Below are 21,917 nucleotides of genomic sequence, written 5' to 3'. Positions count from 1 at the left end.
GGATTCTCTAAAATAAGTGACAAAAAAATTACCTAAAGGACATGGGTAAATTTTCAAAGAACCATTGTGCTTGAGAGCTAGAAGGACCCTAAAATTTACTGGTAGAAAGTCTTCTTTTTATGTTTAAGGAAACTAAAGCTCCTTAGTGCATAAGGTAATTGACCCCAGCTGTTACCTTCCCCAGTCATTCTCATATTCATAATTTCCCCATACCCTTCACCCAGAGCAGGAAAGATGATAGTATGGTCAGAAGATGTGGACTGTTGTGATTTTTTTTTCAACCTGTTAATTAGTCTTGGCTTAATTATCACAGCGTATCACAGAGAGATGGCCAACTTGCCAGTCTCCGAAATTAAAAAAGTGTACACGTAGCTGAGAACCAATACTACCAAAGGTCAGTAGCAAGATTTGAACCTATTTCTGAAACAATCAGACTATGAAACATTATGAGGGAAATGAAAGTTTACTAAGATCCTGAAAGTGCTTAGGTACCTCTCCAAATCAGCTCTTTGCTTCTTTCCCCCTAGAATATTAGGCCAGTGAAAGAGTTGGTTTCACATTCAGATTTATAGACAATCTGAAGGATTTCTACTTGAGGCGGAAAGCTCTGGTAGGTGGCTTCTATGCTTTACTGTAACACTAGTCAATCAGAAAAAAATTTGGCAGTAGTGTCCAAGACAAATCATACCCACTTCAGAGACCAGGAACCAGGGCAGAAAATTCCCTTCTTCCCCAAGATCTGGCACCTACTCTTAGGTAGAAGATCTGTCTTCTTTACCTGTCTTCAATCTCATTTTGCTACTTCCCTTTAAACAAGATCAGGAAATGAGGTGGAAAACTTCCTGTCTCTAGGGGAGAAAGAATCACTCTTTTCCCCCACATCATTATTGAACTTCTGGAGTAGAGAATCCAGCTCTTCCTAAAGGGATTTTATCAGTGGCCTGGGCCACTTTGACAAAGGCTGGGGATCAGTGAGATTTTAGGTCATGAACAAGCAACATTCTGGAAAATGAAAAAGGTTTACAGATAGCTGTTTATTAATCAGAAGGCCCTGTCTTGGCAGTGATAAAGACTGACTTGACTTCTCTGCAAAGATGATAAGACGGGCTCTGATGGAAGCAAAAATGCTTTACCTTTCAATCTTAGTGGTATGTACACAGGTGTTGATTTGTAACCCTTTGATGTATACACACTCATCTGCCTTCACTCTTGTGTTTTCTATTTTTAAAATTTAATTGCAAATAAATTTAATTGCATAGGCCAAGGACACAAAAAAAGATATCTAAGTTCAATAGGTTAGTGTAGCCTTAAAAAATCTGAATTTTTATCAAGTTCTCCTAAGTCGATTCTGATCAAAGTACTCTGAGGTTCGCACTTCAAGTATCTGCTTATTATTTCTACGGGCCTGAATTCTTTACTTGTGGAACTTGGCATTTCAAACACCACAGTGAAAGGAGGCAGTTTATAATAAATAAACACACAATTCTTCCAATTCCAGGTATTATCAGTTTACTATACAAAAAACAAAACAAAACAAAAAACCGAAACCAAAACCTAAACATTTACAAAAGAAAATCAAAAGAAGTTGCATTTTTAGATCACATTGGAAAAGCTACAAAAATGTCTGATAAACAAAATCATAAAACATCTCCGTACCATGTTAGTACCATCCAGAGAATTCCAGTCAACCCTTATACCATAGGTTGAGGTGTGTAGTACCTGAATGTGAACCCAGTGCCTTCTTGGTTTATTACTTGCCTATAAAAAGATAAACTTTAGCATCTATATAAAACATGAAGTTATTGTCAATGAACTTTAGAGAAATAAAATTTTTGTTAAAGAAAATAAAATATTAAAAAGTTGACATAGGTTTAGCTGCCAGTCAATATTAAGATGATGATCTTTCTTAAGATGCATTCAGTTATATCAGCTGAGGCAACACTGTTGAATTATTTTGAAGATCTGACTACAGAACGCTGCTATTCCAAGTGATCTTGCAATGGCGTAATTTTATTTTACATATGTACAGATCATGTTATTGTATATACACATCAAGGAACTGCTCCAGTCAACACATCTCAATGGTAGTGCCTATTTTTCAGGCAGAAGGTGTTCCTTTGGCCTCTTGCTCCCAGCATGGGGCATAAGAAGCCATTTCTTTCCAAGCATTCACTACATTCAGGGAAGTCTGTACTCTTAGTTAGTTTTCCTCGTGGAATGATGAGCAGTATTAAGCATTTGGATGGATAAATAGTGTCTCTAGTTGAACGTTTCAAACATTAGCTACACTTTTGATTTCTGTGCCTCTACGAGACTATATGATCCCTTCATGTTGGCTCTTCTAGCAAAGTAGATGATCATTCCAATGGCCGGTATTATTAAGGAAGATGCACAATAGAGCACAAGAAGTTCAGGAGAAAAATAATCCTTGTTATTTTCTCTTCCTGGAAAACAACAAAATGGTTGTAATTAATGTCTAGTACAAAAAGTGTTTTGATAGTAATAGTTACATGTTTTAACAGTACAACTACTTCTCTAAATTGGAGTGAATCAAAGCAGTGATAAGGGCCAGCAAGAACCAAAATGCATATTTCTCTGAATTACCCAAATAATCAGTTGGCAGTTGCCATGGTCATGATGAGTCTAAAGATGACAACTGTTGACTTACATAAAGTTGGGTCCAAATAGAATCAGGTTCAATTGTTAAATGGAAGCAAGGACACAACTTTCTGGAGCTCATTTACAAAAGCAAGAATTGGGGAAGAGTATTTGCTCTGGAATATATAAAAATCCACTAAAGAGCTAGGGCTCTGCTGACCATGAACTGAAATGACTAATTAGTTCTCCAAGAAAATCCTGCAGTGTAACCATTATAGTCAAACACCATATAGGATAGTAAGAAAAAGAATTCTTGCTGACAGCTCTTTCAGAGATAAATACAAAATTTTACATTTTGTATCCCTGAAGTAGGGTGTCTCTTCAGCATTTATATCATCTCTTGATAAACTGAAGTTTTTTTGGATAGTACATTTTAGTTCAATTGTTGCTTACTCAGAGGCATTCTCTGACCCACATCTTTCCCAGCTTAAATTAGGAACCCTGATATACTTTCATAACTCACTACACTTTCTTCTCATAACTCTTATCACTGCTTGTAATTAAACATTTATTTGTATGGTTATCTATTAACTTTTCTTTCCTCTTCCAGACTACAAATTACATTAGATGATATATCAATTTTCTTTTTGGTCCACCACCGAATAGCTAGTACCTGACTCATTGCTTGGAGTAGTTGACCCCCAGTAAATATTTTTTGAAAAGTAATGCATTTGTTTTCTTTCTGCATCCTGTCACTTTGTCATTTAGCTGTAAATTGGGTACAGAAGGTAAAAGTTTACAGAACTAAAATTAGTATTTTTTCCAATCTACTAAAAATCATCTGACAGGTGCACTATTACTTAACATTTTAACCTTAGGGCACCTGGGTGGCTCAATGGGTTAAAGCCTCTGCCTTCGGCTCAGGTCATGATCCCAGGGTCCTGGGATTGAGCCCCACATCAGGCTCTCTGCTCTGCAGGGAGCCTGCTTCCTCCTCTCTCTCTGCCTGCCTCTCTGCCTACTTGTGATCTCTCTCTGTCAAATAAATAAATAAAATCTTAAAAAAAAATTTAAAAAAACAACAAAAAAACCCCATCTTAACCTTATAAGACGATCTGGGGAAGATAACATGGCTTTTACTGGAGGCTCATCTCTATTTATATTTGTGTTTGCCCAGCATCGTATGACCTGACAAGTATTAAATTTCTTAAAGTATCATGTATGTTTTCTGTCTTTGAAGAAATCGATTTTGGGAATGACTACATTCCATCTAGAAGTTTCTAATCACTGGAGATCAACCAAATAGAAAAGGATCATGATGGTCAGATGAGAGGAAGTCAATTTTTTCAAATTATTAAAATAAAAAAACACTTAACCCTAAACATAATGATAACTGCCTCATCTTTCTACTTTCTTCAGCAGAGTAGAACTAGTCAATGTATAAACATAATATTTTAATGGGTGTCCATTATCATAATTACAATTAGGCATCAATATTGACAACATGTTGGACAATGGTATTTCTACTCCTATTGTTTTCTTTTCAATTTAATAAATGTTATCTTTTGTCTTCAGTTTTTCCTTCAGGCATCTGCAGTCAAACACAAATTTGCTGCTGAGTCGGTTACCAGGGCAATCTTCAAACACTATTTTTTTATTAGCTGTATAAACACTGAAAATCCTAGACTCCTAGTCATTCCTATCATTGGAATACTTTCAAGCCAAAACAAAGAAAAATAAAAGTAATTTTGAAACTCAGCTAAATAAGGTTGCCTGGGTGGCTCAGTGGGTTAAACCTCTGCCTTTGGCGTAGGTCATGATCTCAGGGTCTTGGGATCGAGCCCCACATCAGGATCTCTGCTTAGCAGGGAACCTGCTTCCCTTCTCTCTCTGCCTGCCTCTCTGCCTACTTGTGATCTCTGTCTGTCAAATAAATTAAAAAATCTTAAAAAAAAAAAAAATCAGGGCGCCTGGGTGGCTCGGTGGGTTAAGCCGCTGCCTTTGGCTCAGGTCATGATCTCAGGGTCCTGGGATCGAGTCCCACATCAGGCTCTCTGCTCAGCAGGGAGCCTGCTTCCCTCTCTCTGGCTGCCTCTCCGTCTACTTGTGATTTCTCTCTGTCAAATTAATAAATAAAAATCTTTAAAAATAAATAATTAAAAAAAAATCACAGCTAAATAGCAAGGTAAGCTAGTTCAAAAAAGCAAGGAAAAATGGTAAATTTTTGTCTCCATTCATTTACTATTATTTTAAGCCATAGTTTGGGGGCCTGAATTTCTTAGTTGAGTGCCTAAAATGCTTTGAGAGTTCATGTAAGTAATGAATGAAAATGGCAAATATGTAAGTTATTCATTTAATAAAGTAACTAAAAAATAACAATGTGTGAGATAGAGTTTAAAAAGTAGAGAAGCTTTGATATATCTTTAAAAGAGAATCATTAACTACAAACAGAATTACAAAAATGTTAGATGTCCAATTTCCTCGGCCTAGACTTAATTAAAAGGGGACTAGAGGCATCAAAGATTGAAAGAACTAGGAATGAATGAATTTCAGCCTAGTCATAACTGAGATCTCAATCTCATCCCCAACCTCATTAGAAGCAGTGATTATAGACACCCCAGTATCATTTTGAGTGGCATGAAACAAGGTAAGTGTTCCATTCTTTGAACACAGTAATTTCATTGGCCAGATCAACTCTTCTCAGGATAATCACTACGGGTGGACGACTAAAAGTTTCACATATAATCATGATATTTCCCCCTTCTTAACATTTCTAGATGGGTGTATTAATATTGTCATGTTTTGAGGAGGTACTGTGAAGACAGAAAACATATGGTAAGGCTTGCAGTGTTGAGAAATTTGGCCAAATGAGTAAAATTACATGTTTTCTGAGTTCAGATTTTCTTTACACCGACACATGGTTGCAAACTCTGATAGCCAAGTTCATGGGCTCCAAGAGTTGCATTTGTTTGCATTCCAGGTGTAGTTCCCAACACACAGTGAGAACTCATCAGCACACAAGGTGTGGAGACTGATTAGTGAAGGCTAACATACTCTGCTTACACCAATAAGAGCAACAGATCCTACTGTGCATTCACAAAAGGAGTTAGGAAGATAAAGGGCCCCTAAAGTTTCTTTGCTGATGTCATTGCTCAACCCACCCCCTGCTCAGAATAGGGTAGGATGGACAAGGGGTCTGGAATTTTAAGAAGGCAATTTTGTAGTCTAAACATTCTTCAGTGTTGTTCAGCTTCAAGATTGCCTCTCCTAATTATCATCTTGAAAGGAGTCAATCCGGAAAATAGGCAATTACTCCATGTTCAGAGAATAGAATTCTCTTGTGGTAGGAGGGACAAGAGCCTGGGTAGAGCCTTTTTTCTTCTTTGGGTTAATCCTACTTCTTTAGTTTCCTTATAACCTCCAGAGAAAGGTCTTGAATGTATGTTTAAACGCTTAGGAAATGCAAGACTTCGGAGACCGATGATGAATTGTCAACTTTAAGAAAAGCAAATGGGAATCCTGTACTCACCAGTGATTAATGTCAACTTCCTGGCTAACCTCCATGGGATAGGGCAGCTGTGCATGATTATTTTAAGAAACACTGAGAAATAACCACAGTCAACATGGAATTCAACTCCATTTTGCCAACTCACTCACCTGATCCTAGAAAATCTTTACATTCCATCAAACCTCTGACTATTAGAAAAAAATAATCAAAAACAAAATAAAAAAACTAACTAACCTTTAACATCGAGGGTTAAGCTTCTTAATTGCAAGCCAACCTCATTTTTAGATTCACATTCGTACACTCCCGCATCCTCTAACTGGACCTTGTGGATGGTATATGCACCATCTCTCGACTTTAGCACTGTGTCTCCCGTCTCTGCTTTTTTCTTCAGGATTATCCAAGTTTTTGGAACATTTCCACATGTACAGGAGATAATGACAGTGTCTCCTTCCTTGACACTCTCAGAAGGAAAAGCTGTAAGTTGTATGTCTTTCGGAGCAACTGTAAAGAGAATTTAAAAGGCACCTCTGATTGGGTGAAATATAAACCACTTTCATATTAATTTAATGACAGCAACAATTAGCTGTCAGGAACCTATCTGTGCTTACTGTTTGCATTAAATGTTTACAGGAGCAAGTAAAGAAGTCAAGGATTGACTGGTTTGTTATAAATGATTGTGTTTTTAATAAGAGAAGATATGTCTATATTTCTCTCATGTCCCTAATCTAATTCTTTATCTAGACTCATCAAAAAATCGTGTTGATAAACAGTAATAGAATTCAAATATGGAAAAAGAAAACATTTCTTTCTGTCACAGTGTTGTGCAAAGTTTTTCTTTGAAGCATAAAGGTCTTTACAGGCTTCGGAGTTTTGAGTTGGATTTTCCTGGATCAAGTTATGCAGAGATGGCTTTCTTACTATTCTTTTCTTTTTTTCCCCTTCTTACTATTCTTAACAACCATAACTACCATTTGTTAAGCGGTGGGCCCTGGGCTAAGTATTTGATATGCAACATCTCTATTAATACACCGCCCATGGCAGAAGGTATCATATTGCCATTTTATAAGTGAGATTCCCATTAAGTTCATCTATTTTTGTGACTTGATTTGAGATTCTTCCCTCAAACACAGCTATAGAACCATGACATACATTTCTTTAAGGTTGTGCATTGCCCTTCCAAGGTTGTTTCCTGAAAATACGAATATCACTAAAATGAGGTAGCAAGAAAATCACTAATACCTTAGTGGAAATAATACCAGGGGGTAAGAGAGGATAGGACAGCTCTAGGGCCGGGGGAGGGGGGACTTTTTTTTAATCTCCAAAGGGCAAGGGTGGAGAAATCCAAATATATCACTTCATGCTTTTGCCCAAAACAGCCTATGGATTTAACTTGTCACCTAGAAATTGTTTTGTTTTCAGTCTTGGCTCTCCGTCCTGGGGAGAGGGGGTATGGATCTTACAACTGAAGCCATGCTAGTGGTTCGATGACATCAAGTTGATGAACCTGAGGCACAGACACTGCTACTTTTAACCTCAGAATTTACAAAAAGGTTTCCATGTCTTCTTAGGCTTCTAAGCAAATGCTAGCATGTAGCTTGTGAGAGTACCACTCAGAGTCCACTTGTGCCAGATATTGTGGCTTTAATCCTGACTAATTTCCATATACATATATTTCTCATCCTATCCCTATTTCAACACCATAATCACAAGTCTCATAAGTGTAACTCGAGCTCCTGGCACCGTTCCCACAGCTAGCATTCCACTGGAGGTTAAAGAATTTCAGGATAAGAGATGTGGAATGGTTTATGAAGAAGCACCATTCCAGGAACTTTCCAAGTGTAGGAAACATCAGGAGCTCTTCAAAACCCTCAATCTATGTTTTTAATAAAAATTTTAGTTCCACGGAGGACTTTGTTCAAACCCAGCAACAACTAAAATAATACTGGCAATAGTAACTCATTAATCACATTTTACTTACCTTGGATAATTAATTCGACTTCTTTTCTGCTTATGCCAGCCTGGTTAATCCCTTCACACACATAAATACCAGAATCGTCCATTTTGGTAGAAGTTAAGGTAAGAGTTGAATTCTCAGAAAGAGGCTGTAGATCCCCATTACTTAGCTGCCTGCTCCACAGGATTTTTGGAGCTGGGAGGCCATTGCTAGAGCACGTCATATTCACAGAACTACCTTCCTCCAGGATGGAGGAGGGGCTGACCAAGATGGTTGTATCCCTGGGTGCAACTGAAAAAGGAGGAACACTTGTTAAGTTTGACCCTTTATACCCTGAGTTCCAAAAGTCTTAATAATGTTGCAGAACTGAACTATGAAATCAATGGATTAGAACAGTTTATTAATGTTTATTAATAAACTTATTAACAGTATATTAACTTTACCAAAGGAAGGCTTCTGTCCCCATTTACTTAAGCAGACAGAATGATAGAGAGTAGAATGCGAACACATCATGGATGTTTTCTAATAGAAATAAGTTCTGTAGAGAGTCTTTTACTACCAAAGAATGGATGATCATTGATAGTATACATAGACATTTATGGTACATTAAACATGACCAAAAATTATTTGAACCCCCTGTGAGAAGGTGGAGTTTATTTTTCCAGCTCTCTAATCTTGGCTGGTCTGTTGACTCATTGTGACCAATATAATATGAAAGAAGTAACGCTGTAGGACTTCCAAGCTCGAGCCTGCTTTCATTGTCACCTCTCTGAAATGCTGCGCTCTGGTGACAAAACCTATTCCACCTTCCTTCAGGAGGAAACAACACATGGAGAAAGGGAGGCCCAGAAACCCCCAAGAATGTTCCAGATATAGGAATGAGTCCATCTGTGACAAGTCATCCCCCACTAACCTGCCAATTGACTGAAAATGAATGGGTGAGTTCATCTGATACCACAGTGAGGAGATGAACTGCCCATCTGACCCCTTCTAGAATTGCCAATTCATGGAATCATCAGCTAGTAGATGATTGTTGTTTTAAGTGTTAGGAGTGGTTTACTATAATAATTATTTTAAAATTTCCTCCCAAGTTACTTTTTTTTTCCACAGAAGTTTTAGCTCTTAACCTCATGTTAACTATAGCCTGACAAACCTAAGAAATCCATATTAAGTTGTGGCTACATCACTCATGTACTTACCGTTAACATGAAGCATCCGTGTACTCTGCCTTTGTTTGGGTTCAAATTCCATTTCACCAACGCGTAACTGAGCCAGACAAACAAGAACTTTTCCAGTATCTTCAGTGGTGGGGATGAAGGTCATATCCAAACTCTTAGTCTCCAGAGATTTCCTGTCCATGTCCTCCAGAAAGGTTTTACTCTCTATGACACTCTCCCCCTTAAATAATTCAATCTCCAGCCGGTCAGAAGGATACACATTAGGAACCTCACAGCTCACAGTGACTGGATTTCCACTCACTAGTAGACCACTCATCTCAATCTCTGGATCTCTAGGGAATGCTGCAAATATCATGATAAATGATGTTTATATGTAAACATTCAAAGGAAAAATGGAACTAATCTCTATTAAATGCAAAGGCCTCAAAATGATAGTTTTAACTCACTTGGGATAGAATGATCACCAATACATAAATAATGAAATTAAGCCTACATATTTATGATACTAAATATAAATGCTATCAACAAAAATACTTAATCATGAATCATTCAAGAAATAAGTATACTTCCTATTTTTCTCTTCTTAGTGATGCAGTCTGACACCCATGAACTGGTCTTATGGAAAGAACATGAGTTTCCACAATCTTATTTAGCAACTATATATTTCAAATGTTTTAAATATTTCCCATGATGTATTGCTCTTTTAATATGCATTATCTCAGTCTTCTAATCAGCCTGATAAGATGGGTTTCATTTAACTTACTTTGTAGGTAGAAAAACTTATAAACCTTATAGAAGCTCAGAGACCTCATTAGGTATTGTATCTATCAAGTGACTGATCAGTTGCGATCAGAACCCATATTTCTCTGAGCTCAGAACCCAGGCATGGTTTCAAATAAGAGCCATAGGGCAGTTCTCAATTTAGACATTTTAGTTTCCAATGGCCAGGCTTAGACAGAAAATCTTAAATATTTCTCAGACAATATTTGTAGTTAACAAAAAACTGTGAGATTTAGATTCTAAATAATTATAGTATGTCTTATGCAAACCAATAAAGATAAGACTAAAATGGTTATCAAGAATAAAAGCAATGCCAAAATTTTTTCTCCTTCAACAAAATGTTGTTAAATTTTCAAATATTTCCATATTGCAATAAGGCTATACCTCTGGTTCTCATTTCTGTTGGGAATGTGCCTACATCAGCAGATGCTGGATTCTGGGTAATATGTTAACACAATAAAATTTACCCTTACTTTGAGAGATTCAAATCCCTCCACAGACATACTCTAACTCATGCTGAACAAAATCCTGATGGGTAACACAAGTTTGGGCAGGTTTTCTGGTAGCAAATGTTCTATTTTCTCTTGAAATCTGCTGACTAAAACAAGGCAGAGTAGCCTTCTAAAGTAATCCATTTTCAGGTCACTTTGCATATTTTGTCATTCATTCATCACAGCAGAGGAATTCCAGCAATGTCAAATTCATATAGATTCGAGGTTGTAAATGATTTTTATTAAGGTGACAGGCACAGCAAGAAAAAGTACAGCAGGTGTATGCAGCGTCATCAAGGTGAAGGTCTAGTACTGATGTCTGGTTCTGCTTTCCACCTGAGCAGCTGTCACTGTCCATCCCCTGGGGCCAATATAACTACCTGTTTTCATTTTTGCCTCATTTTTCTCCCCCATCCTGCCAATCAGCTTCCCAAATGTACCTTCAAAACAGTAGCCTGGGGCCTCACCCTCTGTTCAAATAGCTGAGCGGTAGTAATCCCTCTCCAGTCATCGAACGGGCACTGACTCCCTTTCCTTGCTCACTACTACTTCTGAACAGCCCCTGTACACACAGAGGGATGGGAAGCAGTGAACGTGTAGTGTGTTCAAGTGCATGATGACAGAGCATGGACAAGATGCAAACTAAGGACTGTGGGTGCTGTGTACGTATGTAATATATACTTAAGATTTGGGTCCATTAATTTGTATCAGAAAATTCTGGTTCAAATATTCAGGAACAATTCCCAAGGCAAACTTCCCTTTCTAAACACATGGATATCACCGTGTATCACAGACTTGCATTCTGTTTCTTTCAATAAAACCGAGGGGATAAAAACAGCAAACAATTCTGGAAAGCACTTACAGTAGAGGTCCACACTAATTCTCTTTTCCAGTTTCTTCCGGCCACAGGTCACAGTGCACAGGTAAGAATGTTCATTCTCAAAACTCACAGGGCTCAGTGTCAGCGTGGACTTGCTCCCTTCAGTCTTCACCTGCCCACTCAGAGGGCTGTCTATCTGCGTTCTCCAAGAGAAAGATGGGGACTCGCAGCCTGTGACACCACATGTCAACACAACTGAGTCTCCAATCTGAGCGATAACTTGGGGTCCGGGGGAGATCTCAACAATGAATGGTTTCTCTGGAGGAAAGAGAACAAGACAAAGAGAAGAGGAGTTTTTTTTCTTCCTTCACCACATTGCAATATATGGTCTTCCTCCCCACCCCCATCTCTTTTCAAGCTAACATCTGTGCCAAGAAGAAATTACTCCTTTCCACCTTGGGACTGCCCAGAGAGATGTTTTTAAGGAACAAACCCACAAGAGTTCATTGACTCATTCATTTAACAGAATGAATGTGGATCAAAACCTGTCAGGACAGAAGCTGGCATCTTTTCATGACAATAATTCATCTCTGCTCAACGGTAGTTTATCAAATCCCTCTAAGAGTGGAAACAGCTCCAACAACTTAAGAGGTTCCAGTGTGTAAGCATTATGTAAACCAGTTTGCATGTATTAATTATCTCATCTAATCCTCATAACTGAATTCTTCTCTTTCACTTTCTCCTGCTTCTTCTTTTTGTTTTCCTCATCCTCTTCCTTCTTCTCCCATCACCCTCCTTGGCCTCTTTCTCCTTATGGAAATTTAGGCTCAGAAATGCTAATAATTTTATCTAGTTTGCAAGTGGCAATATTAGGACTTGAAGCCAGGTGGGTCTGATTTGTGATCCCAGCTTTTCATTTGCTTGAACAACTAAATCAAGTCATCCTCATGTGGAGATAAAGGAAGATCTAAGAGAGGTTGTGAAAAAAGTTACAGAAATATATCTTCCGATTAGATTCAATACCCATAATGGACCAGAGCTTAGAGTCTCTGGGCCAAAAATATAAAGTTATACCATTGAAAGCACACAGAATCACACTGAAAGTAAAGTCAAAATCTAAACATGAAAATGATACACAAGTCACCCCTGAAATTTGTCTGATGCAATACAAAAATACTTTCAATTAATTCAGGGGTTGAAAACTGAGATAGGAGAGCAAACTGCTAAGTCTCAAATTATCCAGAGGAGCTCTTTGGCTGCCAAGGCCGTCCTTGCTGGACCCACAGGCTGCTTCGGGATGCTTTCTGTCTGGGGAAAAAAGGGAATTTCAAATCTCCACTCCCTGTTCCCTGAAGAAACTGGGAATGATTGGGCAACCCTGAAAGGGACAGATGAGACGTCACAGAAAATCACTAAAATCGTTCCCCCAAATAGCAGACTTGAGGTGGAGGAAAGAAATCTCCACATATAAGAAATGCAAGTACATCACATTTTACAGGTTTCTCATCTGTGCCAGGAGAAGTTGTTTTTCTCTTTGGTTTGTCTCACTGTGACATTGTAGAATGTTCCAAAGAAGGCTTTCCTCAAATTATCTCAATGAACCGATATGCTCTTATTGAAAAAGAGAGATCATTTCCTATATGCTAGTGTGGGAATGGGGAACTTGAAAACAGACCCAATTCCTGCCTGTGAAGAGCCCTCAAATCATATTTTCCAATGGCTGCGTGTGTTACCAGGCAAACCCGAGGTCCCTGTAAAGTAATTCTTAAGTACCTGAAAGGTCCTTTCAAAGTTCAATTCTCTCTTCAGTACCTAAGGTTGTTAGTGTCCCATGATGCAAAATTCAAAACAGCCCTCTTGAATCCCAGAATGCATTTCCTTTCCACACTGAACTGGGATCTATTTTATTATGGGGTGAAGTTATCCAGGATGGGTGATTAGTCTCCCATGACTTTATTAGGTTAATACTTTCCTGGTCTCTTGAGAATGGTAAGCTAACACCCATCTGAGTTAATCTACTGATGGTGAGTCTCACTTTTATTGTTTTAACCATCTAAATTTAAGCCCTATGTTTTTGTATTCTAAAATTTTGTGTTGCTCATGTTTGCAATTTATGCAATCAGTATTTACTGGGCACCTATTTTTGTGGTAAACACCCAAATATTAAAGCACACATATGCACAGTTCTTGACTTTAAGGCACTTGTAAGTTAATGAAAAGACATATTTAAATAGATACATTATTTTGGTTCTTACTAAAGTATATTTAAATTATCTGCTTACACGTCTGTCCTTCCTCCCTATATTGTAAACTCTTAAAGGGTAGTCGCCATAACTTTTCATGTCTGCCTCCATAGTGCCAAACATAATTCTTGGATTCTTGGACAAGGGCTCTTGATTAATATGTGTTGAACTAAACAGAAGTACACAAACTTCGATAAGAAGGGTTGAGTGTAGACAAAGGGAGGAATGCCCAGCTTTGCTTAATACAATCTGGAATTGGAAGGCTAACATGAGCTTTGTCTTGAGGGATGGCTAAGGCTTTACCAGGTAAAGGAAGGGCACTCCAGGCAGAAGGAGCAACATGGACAGAGGTACAGGGACACCAACAAAGCTACAAAAGTAGTTTCTGACCAAATCATGAAGAGTTATTTTAAGAAATGCACATTTTAAATTACATGCAATTAGGGTTTGGTTGAAGTCATATATAATGAGCACTTTTTTGTTTAAGGTATATACTCTGATAGCATTGCATAAGATTGATTATCTTGCAGATAGAATGAGAGCAGGATGACCCTTTGAAGACAATTAGTTATTTAGTTGAAAAGTCATAGAGTTTTGATTAAAATGTGCCTGTTTTAAAATCATAGTAAATACCCCTAGTGAGCGACTTGACTCTAGGAAAAGTATGCAGGATGCTGAACTCGTGTTTTTATTTACCTCATAAGGTAGTGGTAAAGACTAACAAGACAACATATATAAAGTGGAAAGTAGAATTCCAAGCAAGTATGAGGTATAAGATCTGTAGGAGCCATTATTCATTTCCATGAGACAATACACTCTCATCTGTAAAATGAGTATAAAACACTTACTCTTTAGTTATTTCTTGAAGATTACAGCTAACATATATAAAGTGCCTGGCATATAGCTGGTGGTCAGTGAATGCTGTTATTTTAAAACATCTTACAAGAGTTTAAGTCAGAGATGATAAACTAAGGCAATGGCAAGGGGGTTGAAAAACTGAGGACAAATTCTAAGGATCTTTTTGAGGAAGAAATGACAGGTTTGGTGATATGGAAGGAGAACATGAATTTGGGGATAAGCAGCATATAGTAGCCCAAATACTGGGAGTCCAGAGTGGAGATGAGGACAGATGTGGTAACCTGAGAATACTAACATTCAGGGGGTAGAAGGAAAAGAGAAAGCCAGAGGATGAAGCAGGGAAGGAATGGTGAGAGATGGAAAAGAGAAATGCAGAGCCATTTATGCCCTGGGAGGAAAGACTTCTGAGAGGTCTGAGTAAGATGAATATACAATTGTGCTAAAGGAAATGACATCACATGGGTCATCAGTAAAACTTAAGGAAGTAATGTAGGCATTGAAGTTGTTTCCCTACTGCGCAAACCCCAGTTACAGCACCTTTATCATTCCTTTCTCACAGTCTACTTACCTTGAACAATTAATTCCACCTCTTTCCCATCTTTTCCGACCTGATTGACTCCTTCACACACATAAATTCCAGAATCTTCTATCCTCATGGCAATTAAAGTCAGAGTTGCATTCCCGGAAAGGAGCTGTACATTCCCATTATCTAATTTTTTGCTCCAGAAAATCTGTGGGGCTGGGAAACCCTCACTGGAACATGTCATTGTCACAGAACCACCTTCTTGCAGCTTCGTGGAGGGACTCACAGAGATAACTGTGTTCTTGGGTGAGACTGAAAAGGCAGGACCCAAGATTAGTAACTGCTAGACATCATCTTGATCCAACAAGGATAAGGTATTTCTCTAGCAGGCTGTATTCATATGCTTTCACAAAGTTGACAAACTTACTCTGTTAAATTAATATAAAATCAGTATTGTGGGGTCCTAAAAATCAGTTAATCCAATTTCTGACTAATCTAAGTGAGTTACTTTTTTTTTTTTTTTAAGATTTCAGTTATTTATTTGACAGACAGGGATCTCTAGTAGGCAGAGAGGCAGGCGGGGGGAGGTGGGGGGTGGAGTGGGGTGGGTTGGGGTAGGCTCCCTGCTGAGCAGAGATCCTGCTCAGGGATCTCTGGGGCTGGATCCCAGGACCCTGAGATCATGACCTGAGCCAAAGGCAGAGGCTTAACCCACTGAGCCACCCAGGTGCCCCAAGAGATACTTTTTTTGATGTTTGGTGTTTTCAGATGGCCATAGAAACTCAGAAATTAAGAAAATTGCTACATTACTTTAGAGTAATGTGGTTCAATCTCCCAGATAAGGTAGAAGTCGTCTTCTACCAAGAGAAGCACCCTTGCCAAGTGCTCATTTAAGTTGGCTTCAGCACTTTTGGTTGAGGGAATTGCTGCCTTACAAAATAGTCCATTTGATTTGGGGACAGCTCTAATCATTAGAACAATTGAACTGAAACCTTCCTCTTTGTAAACAAATTCCACACATTGGCCATAGTTCAGTCCTCTGCTGTTACAGAATAAATCAAATCCCTTCTCCACATGACTGTCTTTCAAATACTTAATGATAGTTCTCTTTTCCAAGTTTTGTATTCTCCAGGAAAAATACCCCTTATCTTGACTATGCTTTTCAAAATATTGATTAAAGGCTTTCCATCTCATTCCGTTTCAGCTAAACATGCTATATAGTTGGCAATACTCCTTTGAAATGTAGTGTCCAAAGCAGAACACAGTGTTTTGGTCTAGAATGGAGTAGAGTGTGTCCACTCCCACACAGTTCTGGGACTACAAGCCTGCGTCAAATCTCCCCGCAGTCTCAGGGAATGTGGAGGTAATCAAGCCTCATCCCTACTCTCCCTCCCAGTGCACATGGGTATGCGTGAGCACACGTACATGCAGATGAGCCCGTGAGCGTGTGCACACACAACACACGCACACAGAGAACAAGTGCTCGCCTTGTGAAATTTCTATAACTTAATATTTCACAGCATATTATAAGAGTTTGCAAAAATAAGAGGTGTTTAAAAACATCTCATTTGAGCCCACTTCCTGCTACCAAGTCAGCTGGTATTAGCATTCCCCTTTGATAGATTGGAAAATAAGGAAATTAAGTGACCCAAGTTCACATGGAGCCAGAAGTCTTCTCAACCCAAATGCTGTGCTCTTTTCATTGAATTATGCTGTTGACAAATACTATGTTCTCGATGAATAAAAATGGAGTAAAAACTATAAACAAATGCCTTCCTGGCTTTAGCTAAATTCCCACAGAGACTAGACTCTATCACACAAATACTTACTGTAGACTTGCAGTTTTTTTGTAGTCTCCCTTTCTTTGGGTTCAAAGTCAAATTCATCAATGTTTAATTTCGCTTGGCAAACAAGAGCTTTCCCAATATCCTCATTGGTAGGAATGAAGGTTACCACCAAACTCTTGGTCTCCAGGGACTTCCTTTCCATAGGCTCTAGGAATTCCTGATTCTTTAAGAGCTTATTGTCCTTCATCAAATTTACCTCCAGCCTGTCAAATGGGTAAACATCAGGGACCATACACGTGACTGTGACTGGCTTTCCAAGTTCTAGGGGGCCACTCAGATGGATCTCTGGGTCCTTAGGGAAAGCTGCAAAGGTCAAACAAATAAATACACATGAGAAGGCTTTCTGTTCATGTAACACAAGGTCTTTTACTGATTCAATGCAATGCAAGCCAAGTCTAATGTTTCTGTGGATACAGTCTTAATTCACTGTTCAAATAACCTTTAATAGTTTTGGGTGGGTTCACCAATCAGAGTCAATCACCTTTAAGGGAGTTCTTCAACACTGATCCTACATGTACTAAGGTTTGCATATTAAGAGTAAAAGAAGGGAGAAGAAATTAATGTTTATTAAATACATATATGTGCCTGTCACTGTGCTATTCCTTAAATATAAATAATTTTATTGTAACTCTAAGACATAGCACATTTCACAGATATGAAAACATAGAATTAGCACATTTGCATAACTCGCCAAAGTCACACAGCTAATAAATGGCAAGTCCGGGATTTCACTCAGGATTTCTATTATTTTGTACTGCCACTGAAGATTTACATTATATCACATTCTCTAATCTTAGGGCGAGATACATCCACTTTACAGATAAGGAAACTGAGGCTCAGAATATCATTGCATGGGTACACCTGCGCAATCTACAAATTCTGGAAAGGAGATTTGACTCCCGCAATGCCTGACTCAGCGTCTGAACTAGCACTCCACTTGAACCTTCCAGTGCCAAAGGAACAGGGAACGTTCGATCTAAGTCAGCCATTGCTTCCTTTGCAAGGGTTACCTTTTCACTACAAACTGTCAAGATGGTAACATATTGGCTGGACTCAGGACTCTGCACAATAAGAACACAAAGTCCCAGCTCTAAAGAATATTACAATCAAATGTGGAACAGAGACGGGCTCGTTAAACGTAACGAGAGACAGATATTCTTAAAGAAAAAACTCAGGAAAGATAATTAAAGCCAGAAGGGTCTTTATTTCTCTTTTTTTAAAGTCTTCAACTGTTTGATACATGAAAGCAAAGGCAAAGGAAATGGAAATGCTTTGCTACGTGAAACAAAAAACAAACAAACAATATTTTTAATTTTTCCACCAATAATTTCTACCTCTCATATTCTGTAAAAAATGTGCCCATAATCTGCGTAGTTTGCTGTCAGGTAATATGAGAACTTGCTACTTTTCCCTTTATTTACATAAGGGGACTTTCAAGGAGCTCAGGGGGCTGCACAGACGAACTATGCACATACAACCGGCATAATTGAAAGCAGCGGGCCAGGCACAGTTTCTCGGGACGCATTAACAGCACATGGGGCTTATTGGAGAATCAATTACGGATGCCGGGCAAAGCTGAGCTCCCCCATAGCAGATGGGAACCAAAATAATTATAAGATAATCAAATGGGGTCTTCATGAAGAGATGGTCATAAAGGATTTCAGGGTTTGTTTCATTTTGTTTTGTTTTTCTGAAAGAGTAGTCATCAGTAACCAAAGGCAAGATTTTTATTTCAGGTGGTTCTTTACTCCTCTTGCTAACTTTATATGCTGGGTCAAGAATGCATGCATTTTGGTAGAATGGCAAACTAGGGATGTTCATGAACATTCATGAGGAAGAGTGGTTGAGCATTAAGGCTTAATGGCACCAAAACCAAAAACAACCCTCCTAAATTTATCGGTACCAAAGTCAAATGAGTGGAATGTTTGTAGATACTTTCCTTCTGTCTAAGGGAAAACTCTTCAACAGAAGCCTATTACTCAATTATAGATCTCCTACTTAGGCTGTTTATATGAAATTGCATAAGAATAAGTAAGTGGAAAATCCCCAAAGAATGGAAGTCATAAAATATTTAGACATATGACAAAGTAAACATGTAAGGATATAATCAAATAGAAATTTTTGGAAAAGAAGATTAAGAAACTTCAGAGATCTTCATTTTATGGCCAAGAAAAGAAAAGCCTTGAGAGGTTGAGTCTTACCTATGGTCACTATGTTTGTGGCAGAGTTAGAAACAAAGGCAAAGTTTGTATTCCTTTTCTAATGCTAGTGGTCTTAACACTCCCGGAGCAGTATGTCCTCTAGTCAAGAAGCTGGACATGAATAGCCTTTAATTTTTTTTTCTTTTAAAAATATTCTTTCTAAAAAAACTTACTTTAAAAGCAAAATTAAGAGGAAAATCAAAGATCCCCCAAAGTACTCACAGTAGATCTCCACCTGAATCCCTTTTTCCAGTTTCTTAGATCCACAAGTTGCTGTGCACACGTAAGCATGTTCATTGTTGAAACTAACAGGATCCATGGTCAACGTGGAGTTGTTCCCCTCATTTCTCACCTTCCCATTCAGCGGACTGTCTATTTGGGTTCTCCAGGAGAAAGATGGGGGCTCACAGCCCGTTGTACGGCAAGTCAGTGAAATGACATCACCGATCTGAGCAATAACTCTGTGTTCAGGGAAGATTTCCATTTTAAAAGCTTGAGCTGTGAGGACAAAAAGAGAAAAGTGAACTTTGTTTAGTATTCCACTCCCTTTGCTCTGTTCTAGTATAATGTCCAGAATACAGTCTGGCTGATCTCTTTCCTAAATTTTGAACTAACTACAAGGCGGCCAAAAAACATAGGCGTCGCTGCCAAAGGTGTTGGAATCATGGAGAACTCTCAGTCCTGACCTTGATGCCCGTTTATGAAAGTTGTTTTGATATTTGCTAAGTTTAAGCTCATTATCAAGTACAGGAAACTGAAGTGATAGACCTAAGTAGAGATAGAATCCAATTATTTATTTGACACTGGAAAAGGGTATCCGAAAAACATTCTTTATAGCTCCAACTATGATAATACCATGGTACAGAGCCATGTTCCCTAGCATATTACATGTTACAGTAAATGGTTTTCCCACTTCTTAAAAATCCTAGTGCCTTTCTTCACTCCCATTGCACAACTGACTGAAGCCAAAATCAGAGCTGAAATGGAATGTGAGCATTTGGAACAGATCAAAGAAAAGAACTTACAAACAGTAAACACCATCCAAAGAACATTTGAGGCTCCAAAGATCACGACCATCTTCCCAGGCATTTTTCGTTTCTGCTGTGATGAGAACACAGGGGTCCCCAACCCCTTCTTTCTGTCCCACCTGAAAGTGTCCTGAAAGAGCTTTTAGCCCCTAAAGCCAGGGAGGCTCAGTGAGGAGTGAAATGGAAAGTCTGCTCTTTATAAAGGGTCTTGTTGCAGAGGCCTGGAGGCGGAGGGAAATCCCTTCAAGGGGAAACCCGGAGCAGAGCCAGAAAAAAAGTTTCACTGACACTCAGCCAAGCCCAGGATTAACCCCTTCATTTGCTCTCAGTTCAGAAACCACTCACTCTCTCTGCCCTGGAAACACGAAACGCTTCCAAGGTGATAAAATTAAAGGTTTTTTTTAAAGGGATACAAGGGAGCTCTCATTTCAGAATAATGCTCATTTCAGAATAAAAAGAGAGAGGAGGAGAGAGAGACAAAAAGGGAACAGAGAGAGAGAGAGATGGTGGGGTGGGGGAAGAGAGAGAGAGAAAGGGAGGGAGGAGAGAAAGAACAGTAAATTATACTCTGGATTTTGAAGCGGCTAAATAACCACTATGTCATACAAACTGATTATTCTCCATTAAGTCATATTTGCAAATTCTTAACTTGGGTCTAATTTTTCACTTACAAGAGTAAGGAAAAGGCCTTATCTTTTGATGAGTTATTTTTTAAAAGGGAGACCACATAACCTCTTAATTTTATTCTCTCTAGTCATACATTTTTTTTAAGATTTTATTTTTTTATTTGACAGACAGAGATCACAAGTTGGCAAGAGAGGCAGGCAGAGAGAGAGGGGGAAGCAGGCTCCCTGCTGAGCAGAGAGCCTGATGCAGGGCTCGATCCCAGGACCCTGGGACCATGACCTGAGATGAAGGCAGAGGCTTTAACCCACTGAGCCACCCAGGCGCCCCCTCTAGTCATAAAAATATTAATAAAATTAATTCCTTTGACAACAAACATCAACTTTCTGAAATGATTTCTGGAGTGGAAAATAAAGGAACAGTACTAAAACAAGAGAAAGAATTTTTCCCTTTTGTTTCAGAAAAGTTACCAATCCTTTGGTTCAGCTACGTGTTGAACTGAAAGTCTTTCACAGACTTAAATGTAAATGTATGGAATTCATCTGAAGTGGTGACTCTCTTGAACTGGACCACAGACATAGTCAAAACATGAAAAATAATTCGGCTTTGTTATATGGGATAATTTGATTTTGTTATATATATTGGTTATAATATTAATATATAATATTGATAAATAATTTGGTTTTGTTATATATATATATTGGTTATCTTCACCAATCTGCTCTTCTGACCCCACCCCACCCCATCCCTGCCCAGTGAAATTATTTTTTTAAAGCTGTTTTAAAAATGATTGTTTGAGTCTTGCACACACATAGCTCAAGTCTTCGCAAAATGCTTGCTAATCAAAAAGAAACCGGAATGGAAGAGCCACTTCCTTGTATTACACACGTGCTGGTTTACCTCCTCCTTTGGATCATCATCAGTTCCCTAAATGACTGGGACAATAGTTCTCATACATCCTTGTATCTATCTCTGCCTTTCTGGTGTCTAATCCATGCTTTTACACTTAGTAGATACAACAAAAGTAAAGTAATAAATACTGTAAATTAAAATTTGGGAAGGAGAATTTCAAGATGCTAGCAATCATATGTAAATACTGCATGAGAAAAAATTGAATTCTACCAGAAAATACCCGAGCTCATTGACTCATGATGGGGGTGGTAACAAGCTATGTAACGAAGGCCACAACTAAGGTTTGGAAACTGCACCTGTCCCTGCATGGCTGGAGAGGCTTCCGGACATCCTTCTGGATACGGATGAGGAT

General features: G+C 38.5%; 1 protein-coding gene across 1 annotated transcript; it reads right to left on the bottom strand.

Moving 5' to 3' along the window:
* Positions 1-1,486: 1,486 nt before the first annotated feature.
* VCAM1 (vascular cell adhesion molecule 1) lies at positions 1,487-20,259 on the bottom strand. The gene is made up of 9 exons (XM_004775175.3): positions 20,027-20,259; positions 19,224-19,499; positions 16,783-17,103; positions 14,999-15,265; positions 11,372-11,647; positions 9,260-9,580; positions 8,085-8,351; positions 6,341-6,607; positions 1,487-2,444 (listed from the first exon to the last, which is right to left on the bottom strand). Exons 1-9 carry the CDS (start codon positions 20,088-20,090, stop codon positions 2,284-2,286), a joined length of 2,220 nt encoding a protein of 739 aa, XP_004775232.1. The 5' UTR covers positions 20,091-20,259; the 3' UTR covers positions 1,487-2,283.
* Between the last annotated feature and the right edge of the window lie 1,658 nt (positions 20,260-21,917).

Source organism: Mustela putorius, unplaced genomic scaffold, assembly GCF_011764305.1.
Source record: "Mustela putorius furo isolate JIRA1106 unplaced genomic scaffold, ASM1176430v1.1 tig00003853_pilon_pilon_pilon, whole genome shotgun sequence".
In the NCBI taxonomy this organism is placed as follows: domain Eukaryota; kingdom Metazoa; phylum Chordata; class Mammalia; order Carnivora; family Mustelidae; genus Mustela; species Mustela putorius.
Note: the sequence above shows the minus strand (reverse complement) of the source record. Positions and strands in the feature narration are given on the sequence as shown.

Coding starts and splice junctions, on each gene's coding strand:
- VCAM1 (XM_004775175.3), bottom strand. CDS start 20,090: ATGCCTGGGAAGATGGTCGTGATCTTTGGAGCCTCAAATGTTCTTTGG. Junction 8,352..9,259: donor ACGGATGCTTCATGTTAACG/GTAAGTACATGA, acceptor CTCCTTTTTCAG/TTGCACCCAGGGATACAACC. Junction 6,608..8,084: donor AGTCGAATTAATTATCCAAG/GTAAGTAAAATG, acceptor TTCTCTTTACAG/TTGCTCCGAAAGACATACAA.